This window comes from Ranitomeya variabilis, chromosome 2, assembly GCF_051348905.1.
Source record: "Ranitomeya variabilis isolate aRanVar5 chromosome 2, aRanVar5.hap1, whole genome shotgun sequence".
Classification (NCBI taxonomy): domain Eukaryota; kingdom Metazoa; phylum Chordata; class Amphibia; order Anura; family Dendrobatidae; genus Ranitomeya; species Ranitomeya variabilis.
This window is the reverse complement of record NC_135233.1, coordinates 661549472-661562775: the sequence shown is the minus strand read 5'-3', so window position 1 is coordinate 661562775 and position 13304 is coordinate 661549472. Positions and strand designations below refer to the sequence as shown.

The 13304-nt window shown below is 48.5% G+C and overlaps 1 protein-coding gene across 1 annotated transcript in view; it reads right to left on the bottom strand.

Moving 5' to 3' along the window:
* PEX3 (peroxisomal biogenesis factor 3) overlaps positions 1-13304 on the bottom strand; it is a 75241-nt gene that overhangs the window by 34553 nt on the left and 27384 nt on the right. The window contains exons 7-9 of the mRNA XM_077289222.1: positions 8838-8904; positions 8660-8714; positions 328-496 (exon numbers count right to left, since the gene is read on the bottom strand). Of these exons, the coding sequence (XP_077145337.1) occupies positions 328-496; positions 8660-8714; positions 8838-8904 (291 nt within the window). The remainder of the gene's footprint in view (positions 1-327; positions 497-8659; positions 8715-8837; positions 8905-13304) is intronic.

The window sequence follows — 13304 nt, the reverse complement described above, 5'->3', positions numbered from 1 at the left end:
CATGGTGTCACTGAAAACTATAATCCTATCGGCAAAAACAAGTCCTTGAGAGCCAGAACAAGGCTGTCATACAATGCTTTGAAAAGTGACTTCTGGCTCCCTCCAGCAACCACTGGAGCAATCCAACAGGTCACAAACTCATGGAGATCGACTGGTGCGGATGGACAACAGCAGAAGACGGCGTCATTTAAATAAGATAGTAAAGGTAGACCTTCCATTATTAGCACCACTAAAATAAAAATAAAACGCTGGAGTGGTGCATTAAATACCTATGCTAAGACTCTAGGAGCTTGGGGATGAAACAAATAGGGGCTATGGAGTAATTACCTGGTAAGTCAGTGGATTCTCTTCATCTGGCATCATGAAATGACATAACATGGACTTCTTCTGTGACTCCTCCAGATCTGAGGTCTTGTTACAATCTTCCACCAATCTACGAATTTCTCTCATATGTTGCTCCAATTCAGTAAGCGAAAGAGACTGCTTTAGAGACAGACTGGTAAGAGAGTACAAACCTCATCAAGTTTAGATTATTTAATTTCCACATTATTACACACATACATTTTCTAATAACTGCCACAAATGTCCAGTGTTTTCTACAGTATATTTTACAATTGCTTTTGATGGTGTTTGTTATTTTGGCACATTTTTAATATGCATTTTTACTGCCAGTCATACAGAGAAGTCTTTACCCGGAGTTTACTGCATTTTGCAAAGAAAAGTCACGGATTTGCAGACCAAAATGCACTTCTCAGGTCCACACTTAATTTTAAATAAAAAGTCAATTTCAAGCATCTTGAGATGGGCACTCGGCATATTACAAATTTTAGCATTGTAAACTGTATAGTATACATTGCAAGTTTTATGCCGAGTGTTTAATATCAAGTGTAAAAAAAAGAGATTTTTGTATACTCACCGTAAAATCTTTTTCTCCGAGACACTCATTGGGGGACACAGGACCATGGGTGTTATGCTGCTGCCACTAGGAGGACACTAAGTAGACAGAAAGATTAACTCCTCCTCTGCAGTATACACCCCTTCACTGGATACAATTTCAACCAGTTCGGTAGAAAAGCAGTAGGAGCATGAACAAAGACAGACTATGTCAAAACTAAGAAGTAAACAACAAGCCAAAAGAACAGGCTAACAGGGTGGGTGCTGTGTCCCCCAATGAGTGTCTCGGAGAAAAAGATTTTACGGTGAGTATACAAAAATCTCTTTTTCTCCTACGCCTCATTGGGGGACACAGGACCATGGGACGTACAAAAGCAGTCCCTGGGTGGGGAGCAATATGCTAATACCCCATGTACCACTGGCCTACGGCTTAAGGAACTGCCGCTTGCAGAATGCGCCTGCCAAGGGCGGCGTCTGCGGAAGAGATAGAATGAATGTGGTAATGCTTGGTAAAAGTGTGCAAACTGGACCACGTCACAGCCTTGCAGACCTGCTGTGCTGACGCCTGGTGCCGAATGGCCCACTGGCCCACGAGGCGCCCACCGACCGAGTAGAATGGGCCTTGATCCCCTCTGGGATAGGAACCCCTTTGACACGATAGGATTCTTGAATGGCTGATCGAATCCATTTAGCCAGAGTGGCCCTTGAAGCGGGGGAACCCTTCCTGGGCCCCTCTGGAAGTACGAACAGGACATCCGACGTGCGGAAGGGAGCCGTCCTCGAGACGTACCGACGAAGGGCCCTCACCACATCAAGAGTGTGGAGAGCCTTTTCGATACGATGGGATGGTGCCGGGCAGAACGAAGGCAGAACAATCTCCTCATTGAGGTGGAAAGAAGAGACAACCTTGGGCAAGAAGGTGGGAGAGGTCCTCAATACCGCCTTGTCCGGATGAAAAATTAGAAAGGGAGGGCGGCAGGAGAGTGCAGCCAACTCCGAAACCCTTCTGATGGACGTAATGGCTACAAGGAAAACTACCTTCCAGGAAAGGAAGGTCAAGGAAACGTCCTGTAGCGGTTCGAAGGGAGTCTCCTGAAGAGCTCCGAGAACCAAATTAAGATCCCACGGATCCAAGGGCGATTTGTAGGGAGGCGCCAGACGGGAAACTCCCTGGAAAAAAGTTTTCACCGGCAACCTATTGGCAATCTTCCTCTGGAAAAAGACTGACAAAGCCGAAACCTGACCCTTTAGGGAGCTAAGGGCAAGTCCCGACTCTAGTCCAGACTGAAGAAACTCTAGTATGGAAGGAATAGAGAATACAAGAGGAGATCGTCCCTGAGCATCACACCATGAGAAAAAAATTCGCCAGGTACGGTGGTAACTGCGCATGGAAACAGGTTTCCTGGCTCTGATCATGGTGGAGGACACCTCGGGAGTGAAACCCGCTTGGCCTAGGATCCAGGACTCAACGGCCAAGCCGTCAAAGACAGGGCCCCTGAGTTCTGGTGGTAAATCGGGCCCTGTGAAAGAAGATCCACGCGATCTGGAAGAAGCCAGGGGACATCGGCTACCAGCTGAACCAGTTCGGCGCACCATGCTCGACGCGGCCAGTCTGGCGCGACGAGAATCACTGGCACCCCCTCTGCCCTGATCTTTTTGATGACCCTCGGTAGCAGGGGAAGAGGAGGAAAAATGTACGGGAGGCGGAATTGGCGCCAAGGCAAGACCAGGGCGTCTACTCCGAGGGCCCGTGGGTCGAGGGACCGAGCAAAGAACTGAGGAACCTTGTTGTTCATCCTGGAAGCCATGAGATCCACATCCGGGGTCCCCCAGCGATGGCAAATCTGCTGGAAGACCTCCGGGTGAAGGGACCACTCTCCGGCGGCGAGGCCCTGGCGGCTGAGAAAGTCCGCCGCCCAATTCTGCACACCTGGAATGTGGATCGCCGAGATGGGCGACTGGTTTGACTCCGCCAATGAAGGATGTGAGACACCTCGAGCATGGCCGTCCTGCTGCGGGTTCCGCCCTGACGGTTGATGTACGCCACGGCCGTGGCGTTGTCGGACTGGATTCTGACTGGGTGACCTGCCAGAAAGCGGTGAAACTGGAACAAAGCTAGCCGGATAGCTCGAATCTCGAGGATATTGATGGCAAGGCGAGATTCTTGAATGGACCACCGCCCCTGGGCTGTGTGATGGTTGAAGACCGCTCCCCATCCTAGGAGACTGGCATCGGTGGTCACCACCAGCCACCGTACTGGGAGAAAAGACCTTCCCTGGGTTAGGGAGGACTTCAGCGTCCACCACCTGAGGGTTTTCCTGACCCGTGGGGACAGGAAGAATCGGCGGTCGAGGGAGGACGGGTTGCCATCCCAAGCCGACAGTAGCGCATGCTGCAGGGGACGGAGGTGAAACTGCGCAAATGGGACCGCTTCCATGGCAGCTACCATCTGCCCGAGAACTCGCATGCTGGTACGAATGGAGTGGGAGACTGGACGGGAAAGACTCTGAGCTCCCTGCCGCAAGGCCAAAGCCTTGTCTTGAGGGAGTATGACCAGACCGCGGGAAGTGTCTAGTATCATCCCCAGAAAAGAGATCTGTTGAGCCGGAATTGGAGAAGACTTTTCGAAGTTTATCTTCCATCCCAGGCGAGTAAGGGTATCCACCGTGAGAACGACGGACTCTTCGCACGCTGGGTAGGAAGGACCCTTTATCAGTAGGTCGTCCAGGTACGGAATTACCACCACTCCCCTGGAATGAAGAATGGCCATGGCAGCCGCCATGACCTTCGTGAAGACTCTGGGAGCGGTGGCGAGACCGAAGGGCAAGGCCACAAATTGGAAGTGTTCCCCGCGAAAAGCGAAGCGAAGGAACTGCTGATGCGGAGGGAAGATCGGAATGTGCAGGTAGGCATCCTTGATGTCTATGGATGCCAGGAATTCTCCTGTTTCCATAGACGCGACTACAGAACGGAGGGACTCCATCCTGAAGTGCCGGATTTTTACGAATCTGTTTAGTAGCTTTAGGTCTAGTATCGGACGTAGTGATCCGTCCTTCTTTGGGACCACGAATAGATTCGAATAGAAACCCTTGAATCTTTGTTCTAGGGGGACCGGAATGATGACTCCGTCCCTTTGCAGTGCCCGTATTGCCTGGAGAAACGCAGTGGCTTTTGACCTTTGAGGACAAGACTGGAAGAAGCGCGTAGGGGGGGGGAAAAGAAAATTCTATTTTGTATCCGGTGGACACCAGTTCTCTGACCCACTCGTCGGAGACGACTGAGAGCCAGGCTTGGCGGAACAAGAGCAGGCGTCCGCCTACTTTGTTGGTGCCCAGCGGCTGTTGCAAGGAGTCATTGGGCGGAGGATCCATGGGATGTGGATCCCTTAGACCCAGGTGGTTTAGGCCTGGGTCTCCAGTTGCGAGTAGGTCTGTAAGAGACCTGGGTGCCTCGGCCACCGCGCGAACCTCGTCCTGATGCGGAGGTAGAGGACGTAGAAGACCAGTTGGCATTGGGCCGAAAAGGCCGAAATGGAGGTTGCTGCTGGTACCGAAAGGACCGGGTAGGTTTTTTCTGGGGGAGAAATTTACTTTTCCCTCCGGTAGCATCCGAGATCATTTGGTCCAATTTTTCTCCAAATAACCGACCAGCCTGGAAAGGCAGGGCTGTTAGAGAACATTTGGAAGCCGAATCTGCTCGCCAATCCCTGAGCCACAGGGCTCTCCTGATGGAGATTGCATTGGCGGCTGCCTGTGCAGCGCAATTGGCTGCGTCCATAGAGGCGTTGACTATGAAGTCTCCGGCCTGCGCTATCTGGTTAACCAGGATGCCGGCTTCTGGATGTAAGTCACTGGCTTGGATGGTAGAGGAAAGAGTCGGTCCAGGCGACCATAGCCTTCACCACCCAGGAGGTGGCGAAGGATGGGAAGAGAGACGCTCCTGTGGCCTCGAAGGCAGAACGAGCCAGATATTCAATCTGGCGATCGGAGGGGTTCTTAACGGAGGAACCGTCCGAAAGAGACAGGATGGTCTTGGACGCGAGGTGAGACACAGCAGGATCCACAGAGGGAGACTGCAGCCAGTCCTTAATTAATTCCCGAGAAAAAGGGTATTTTGCCTCAATGGACTTTTGTCCCATGAAACGTTTATCAGGGTGATCCCTATGTTTTTGTACAATCTCCTTAAAGTGAGGGTGAGTGACAAAAACCTTTTGAACACGTTTAGTCCGTTTGAAAGACACCACGTGTTCGGGTTCCGATACGGAATCCTCAGTCACCTTAAGGGTCTGGTTGACCGCCTCGATGAGAGAGTCGAGAGACTCTTGGGAGGAGGGGGAGTCCTGAACATAGGAAATGTCGGACTCATATTCAGAGTTATCAGAGGTAGGGGAAGGGGACCGGGAAGCAGAGCTTGCAAGCACTGAAGGGCCCGCTAGCTCATGGTCAGGGGATGAAACGTGAACGCGTTTGCTAGATCCCCGAATAGAAAGTGACCGGGTACGCCCCCTGCTGGAGGACGGATCCATACCGTCATCTGAATCCGCCGCGGTCTGACCTGGAGAGGGGCCCCTGAGGGAGTCAATTGCCCTGGCTAGGGAAGCCACAGATCGTGACAGAGAAGCCGCCCACTCAGGGGGGCTAGGCTCTACAGGGTCGACAGCTGCGGCATCGGCGACAGTACCAGCGGCGGCAAGAGGCGGCTGCACAGAGGGCAAGGTACAAGCCGCACACAGTGGGCTACTGTGGGCACGGGGCAGAGCCGTATTGCAAGTGGCACATACAGTGAAAAACACTGTGTGCTTTTTGTTACCCTTTTTAGTCTCCTTGGATTGAGACATAGTGCCTTTGGAACCGAGCGGGCAGTATACGCTGGGAAGGGGTTAAGCCTTCTTGAAGCAGCTTACCCACGGTCCAGACTGTGTCCCCAGGGAGAGATATGGCGGTGGAGCGCTTGAAGTTGGAAATATGGCCCCCGAGATTTGGAGGGCGCTTCTCGTCCCAGGCGAGAAGCGCCGGTGTAGGGGGCGGAGCTACGGACGCGGGAGGGATTTATCCACTGCGGCCTACTCCGGCTGAAGAAGCCGGGGACTAAATTTATGGGGCCTGCCGGCAATGAGCGGCCGCGGCGGAGTGGTCTGAACCTCCGCCCAGCACCGCCGACCCCCGGCCGGCGGCGCCTCTCCCCAGGGACCCGGACCGCATAACTGCCGCACAACTGCCGCACAACTGCAGCACACGGGGGAGCAGGGGGGAATGTACTTACAGCCGCGGTGCTCCCCGTTCTCACATGTGAACTCAATCCATGGACCCTGGATGGGGATGGAGAGTGAGGCATCCTCGATGAACAGAGGGGTTTGCGGCACATCTTCCACTCCGGCTGCCTTTCCTGAGCACAATGCTCTATTGCAGGCGGGAGGGGGGGGGGTTAAATCGGGACCGTATAGGAACCGTTGCCCCGGCGCAATCTTTCCGTGCGCCATACGTCGCAGGAGAGGGACGGGGAGGTATACTCGCCGTGCTCGCCTGTTGCTGGTTCGGGGGAGAGCGGGTCCCATAAAAAAGGATCCGTCGCCCCCTTCACTCCGTTAAATAAAAAATAAAAATTTACAGAAAAATAAAAATTAAAAACTAAAATAAGAAAGTTGGGGTCTGAAAACAGACCCAAGTGCCTCCTACAGACACTAAGCAAGAACTGGTTGAAATTGTATCCAGTGAAGGGGTGTATACTGCAGAGGAGGAGTTAATCTTTCTGTCTACTTAGTGTCCTCCTAGTGGCAGCAGCATAACACCCATGGTCCTGTGTCCCCCAATGAGGCGTAGGAGAAAATAGATATTTCTTCATGTGCAAATGTGGCACGTTTCCCATTGAAATAAAAGAAGTGGAAAACAATTCGTGGACACACAAAAAAAAAAAAAAAATTGCCAAGCAAATGCATGTTTTTTTTTTAAGTGGTCTTGGCTTTTCTTTGTGAACACATATATAAAAGGGGTTGTCCACTAAATCCATTCTTGATCTAAATGTTTGGCTTTCCGTTCCACCGGTGTCGGCACTCGTGCTGATGTTATGACATGCAAGATTGGCGCCAAATCAGCACTGGCATCACTGTCTCAGCCTTTGGACAAATAGAACATCAAGAGGAAGTGAAAGAGAAGCCGAAGCCCTGACTTCCACTTGATGTTCGATTTTCCGAAGGTAGAGACAGTGATGCGAGTGCTGACTGTGCGCCGGGGCTCACGTGTCAAAACCGCACGAATGCCCCAGGGATGCGAGTGCCGTCACAACTAGAATGGCGTTAGCACAGAAGTGGAGTATAACAGTTTTTATTCTATAGGGGCCAAAAGTGGGGTATGAGAAGGGGTTGTCCAAGTAGTGGATAACCTCTTTAAAGGGGTTGTCTACTACTGGGACAACCACTTCTCATTCCTCATGTTTGGCCCCGGCAAAATAAAAACACTTACACTCACCTCCCAAGTCGTCGCCCTTCCAGCAGTGTCGGCACTTGCATTCCTGGGGCTCATGTGAGGCTGTTATGTCACACGAACCCTGCACCCGATCAGTGCTGGCATCACTGTCCCCGCCTTTGTAAGTATTGAACATCAACAGGGCTCTCGGACTTCCTTCTGATGTTTGATTTGTCCATAGACGGGGACAGCGACACCAGCACCAATTGGACGCAGAGCTCATTTGAAGTAACAATCTCACACAAGCCCCAGGAATGCGAGCGCCGACGCCGCTGGAAAGGTGCAATTTCTCAATCAGCGATAACTAACAAATTATGAGTGTGTGTGTGTGTGAGAGAGAGAGTGAGTGTGTGTGTGTGAGAGAGAGTGAGTGTGTGTGTGTATGTATGTGTGTGTGTGTGTATGTATGTGTGTGTGTGTGTGTGTAAGGGGGGCTGTGATTGGCACTTAGTGATGGATGTTGCTCTTATTCCTGTAAACTGCTCCCCACCCTTGATATAAATGTAAATGATTGATATCGCCACAATGTTTCTCTTGAATTAATTTTCAAGTTTTCACATCATACTTGAAAGCTTAACACAAGAATTGAAAATGTCAAACAATGAAGCTTAGTTGGTAACTGTACTATCAACAAACTTTGCAAAAATCAATAGTGCAGGCCATTAAAAGAAACTTTGCGTTGTATCAAAGAATCTGACTTCTTTCTCCATTTATGAGATTCTACTTCTCCACCCTCCTGAACATGTCATTAAAAAAAACACTAAACAAAATAGCATACAATGTAGTCTCAAGAACAGTCAGGTTATGTAGCCTATTATGCTCTATGGAGAGGGGAGAGGAGAAGTGAGGAGTGTGGAACAAAGTGAGTAAACAGGCAGAGGGAGATACAGAAAGAATGTGCTGAACTTTATAACTATTTTTTTTTTACCCCAGAGAGATGGATTTACATCTGCACTGCTCAGTACTGCTGTATAATTTCCCCAATACTGCTGTTTGTCTCTATGTGTTAACTAAGTAATGAAGAGCCGCAATCTGTGTGCTGTGTAAGACACAAGGCTCAATTGCAAATTAACAGATAGCAGCTGCAGAGAGAAAAAAAAATGGTGAAAATTCAGGATACAAGTGATAATGGGCAGATATATAACTTATTATACTTGCGTACTAACACTATATGTAGTGATACAGTGTTATTACACATGTACACATACAGGACAGCTTATCCTGAAAAGTTACTTGACAATAGGGTTCTAAACTACCGGCAAGAGTCAAGAAAGAGAGAACTCTAGGAAACATTATTATATTACCTGCCGAGCACTTTCTGGACTGCCTTTTTCACAAGTGTTATCAGCTCAGTAAGTCCTGGGGTAAAACAAATGACAAGTCATTTCTCCTGAGCACTGCAGTCTCAGATATATCTGACAGTGAGTAATAGGCTTTAGATCAGTTAGCTGAATTGCAGAAAATAATATAATTAAATCCTACCATCTCCAAGGAGGTGCTGAATACTTGAGAGATATTGTTGTTGTACCTCTGGGGATGCCTGCAGTGCCTGAAAAAAAAAGGAAATAATTTATTAGACAAAATAAACGTTTTCAGAAGGATGAGTTATGAAAAGATCTTTACTGGTGCTTACACAGTAAAAACATTATTCTTAGTTGAAGTTGATGTTTTGAAGGATTTGTCATGGAACAAACAGAAAAATTACTAAAAGAGGTTTGCCACCCAAAAATTAGTCCCACAGAGGGACTAAGTAAAAGAAAAAAAAAGGTTTTAAAAAATTGTATACGGTAAATATTGGAAAAAAAAAAAGTCACTTAAAAAAAATAATCATACCAATAAATATATATACCGTATGTATGTCAAAATAAACAAAAAGTACACATATCTGTTATGGACGCATCTGGAACAACCCCATCTATAAAACGGTTACACTAGTTAACCCCTTCAGTGAGCACCGTAAAACAAAAAGAAAAAAAAACCTAAAAGAAAAACAATGCTTTTTCATCATACTGCAGAACAAAAAGTGGAATAAAGTGCGATCAAAAAGTTGAATGTGAATAAAAATGGTATAGCTGAAAGCGTCATCTTGTCCTGCATAAAAAAAAACAAAAAACACAAGCTGCCATACAGCTTCAACAGTGGGGAGGGGGCAAGAATAAAAAAAACCGCTATAGAACTAAAAAATGTTATTGTGTAAAAGCCCCAAAACGTACGAAAATGATAAGTGTGGTATCGCTGTAATCCTACTGATCAAAAGTATAAAGTAGCCTTAGCACTTTTACCATATGGTGAATAGCATTACAAAAATAAGAAGAACAACAATATCCTGAATTGCTGTTTTCCCAATAAAAGCTTCAACTCAATCTACAAAAAAATCCCCCACTCAAGTCCGTCATCTGTCAATGGAAACATAGCGGGCATCCACGTTACTGGTAGCACAAAGGCTCTGAAAAGCAAAATGGCTCCGCACCCCCCAAAAGAAATTCAGCAAATTCTACACTCCCAAATCCAAATGCCCCCCTCCCTTCTGAGCCCCAGCGTGTACGTAAACCACATTTAGCGCCCACGTTTGGCATTTCTGTAGCAACAAGAGCCTGCCTAATTTATCGGGTCCATGTCTGCAGAGGAACAAACCGGGCACTAATATGGCAGATTTGCAATTTTCACTCAGCAACACCCACTACTGCTTGTTTCAGGAAAACACACATGGAGTCAAAATCATCACTAAACTTGTGGTAAACTCCCAGAGGGGTATTATTTTCAAAATCGGGTCATTGAGGGGGGAGAATCTGCTCTTCTGGCCTTTAGGAGATTTGTATATAGAAGTTCAAAAATTATTTTACCAAAATTTGTTCTCCAAGATTCAAACAGCACTCCGTTCCTACGGAGTCTCTCCGTATGGCTAAGCAGTGCTGTACAGCCACATATGGGGTATTGCCACGTTTAGCAGAAACTGTGGGACACATTTTAGTGCCAGTTTTACCAATTTTCTGTTTGAAAATGAAAAATCTGGGGCTAAAATAATATTTTTGTGGTAAAAATATAATTATTTTTTATTCACCGCTCAATGGTATAAAATGGTATAAAATTCTGTGACCAACCTGTGGTGTCAACATGCGCTCACTGCACCCCTAGATGAATTCATTGAGAGGTGAAGTTTGTAAAGTGGGGTCACTTATGGATGGGGGGGGATTTCTGTTGTTCTGGCACCTCAGGCGCTCTGCCAATGTGACATGGAACCCACAAACCATTCCAGCAAAATCTGAACTCCAATATGGTGCTTCCTCCCTTCTAAGCTTTGCACTGTGCCTCATATGGGGTATTGGCGCATTCAGGAGAAATTGCGTAACAAACTAACATCCGTTTTCTCTTATTACATCTTCATATAACTAAAAACTTTGGGCCAAATCAACCTATTTTTGTAAAGAATGGTAATTTTCTATTTACTCGGCTGAATGTTATATAATTCTGTGAATTGCCTGAGGTTTCAAAATGCTTACTACACACCTACAGATGAATTTTTCGAGTGGTGTAGTTTCCAAAATGTCAGAGATGCGAAATCTGCTTCAGGAAAATGGCCGCCGCGATCTCCATCTGCGCACGCGCGGCATCCCGCGGCCATTTTCCTGAAGCCCTGGGCAGCAGAGCGCTCAATCTGCGCACGCGCGGCCACAGGAAGATGGCCGCCCCCACCGATCACCAGGGGAATAGCGCAGATCGCGCTCTTTTCCCTCCCCTGTGCAGTGGATTCTGGACTTGGGCACGCGCAAACCACTACGCCACCAACGGAAAACTAAGCAAGATCTGGGGGGAAGACACCACGCCCATCTGACCAGACCAGCCTGATTGACAGGCGAAAACGGCTACTTTGGTAACGTATTTCGGCAGCATAGGTGGGGAATCGGGGTCCACAAAATACACTATTGTAATGCACAACTCAGGCCCTATTTAACAGTATTTTTATCTCATACGGAAAAAACGGGGTGACAGGTTCCCTTTAATTCCTGTGAAACACCTGAAGGGTTCATACATTTCTTGCATAATTGGTTTTGTTAAATTTTTGGGGAAAAAAATGAGAAATTGCTGATCAACTTTTAATTTAACCCTTCTAACAAAAACAAATCATGTTTCAAAAATGATGCTGATGTAAAGTAGATATGTGAGAAATATGTGAATCCTTTTCTCCGAGCCACTCATTGGGGGACACAGGACCGTGGGTGTAAGCTGCTGGAGGAGCACTAGGAGGCTGACACTAAGTAAATACAAAAAGGGTTAGCTCCTCCTCTGCAGTATACACCGCCCACTGGCTCCGGATAATACCAGTTGGTAGCCAAGCAGTAGGAGATTAACAAGATTTAACCATAGTAACAACATGTCAAAGACTAAAACACTCATCATAGGCAACAAGCCAAAAACAAGGGTGCTGTGTCCCCCAATGAGTGGCTCGGAGAAAAGGATTTTACGTTGAGTACACAAAAATCCCTATTTCTCCATCGCCACATTGGGGGACAGAGGACCGCGGGACATCCAAAAGCAGTCCCTGGGTGGGGAATAACAACCCAACAGTGTAAACTTATGGCACCTGCTGTCTACAGGTGCGCAACTGCTGTCTGCAGAATACGCCTACCCAGGCTTGCATCTGAGGATGCCAGAGTATGGACACTGTAATGCTTTGAAAAGGTGTGCAGGCTAGACCAGGTCGCAGCTGTGCAAACCTGCTCTGCAGTCGCTTGATTCCGAATGGCCCAGGAAGCACCCACCGACCGAGTGGAGTGTGCCCTGAGGCCCGCAGGGATAGGCTTGCCTCTGACGCGGTAAGCCTCTTGAATGTTCGACCGAATCCATCTGGCGATTGTCGACTTAGAAGCGGCCAGTCCCTTCCGGTGTCCCGCCGGGAGCACGAACAGAGCATCCGTCTGACGAAAAAATGCCGTCCTGGACACGTACTTCCTGAGAGCTCTGACAAGATCCAAGGAGTGAAGAGCCTTCTCCACACGGTGCGTTGGAGTAGGGCAAAGAGACGAAAGTATGATATCTTCATTGAGGTGGAAGGAAGACACCACCTTTGGGAGGAAAGTAGGGGACGGTCTGAGGACCACCCTGTCTCGGTGGAACGTAAGGAACGGCGTCTGACAGGAAAGAGCAGCCAACTCCGAGACTCGTCTGATCGAGGTAATAGCAACAAGGAAGATAGATAGAGGAGATAGAGTGATGTCCTGCAACGGCTCGAAGGGAGATTCCTGCAGGACACCTAGGACCAGATTAAGGTCCCAAGCCTCTAGAGGCGCTCTGTAGGGAGGCACCAGGTGAGAGACTCCCTGAAAAAAACATTCTGACCTGAGGCTTGGAAGCGATTTTTCGTTGAAAAAGGACTGACAAGGCCGAGACCTGCCCTTTAAGGGAACTCGGCGAAAGCCCCAAGTCCAGACCGGATTGGAGGAAATCCAGGATGATAGGGATGTGGAAAACCATCAGAGGGCGACCTCTGCTTCTGCACCAATCAAAGATCCTCCAAATCCGATGGTAGATGTGCGATAACAACGGCTTTCGGGCATTAATATAGATGGAAACTGCCTCACGGGAAAAACCTGCTTGAGTCAGAACCCAGGATTCAACAGCCATGCCGTCAAACACAGGGCCCCCGAGTTCTGGTGGTAAATCGGGCCCTGAGAAAGTAGATCTGGACGATCTGGTAGGTGCCAAGGAACGTCTGCAAGGAGCTGGACCAGCTCTGCATACCACGCCCTGCGAGGCCAATCCAGGGCGATGAGTATCACCGGGACACCCTCTGCCCTGATCTTCCTGATTACCCTGGGAAGCAGGGGCAGGGGGGGAAACAGGTAAGGGAGGCGTAACTGACTCCAAGGAAGGACTAGCGCGTCCGCCCCGATTGCTCTGGGGTCCCAGGACCAGGCTACAAACTGAGGTACCTTGGCATTGAACCAGGAA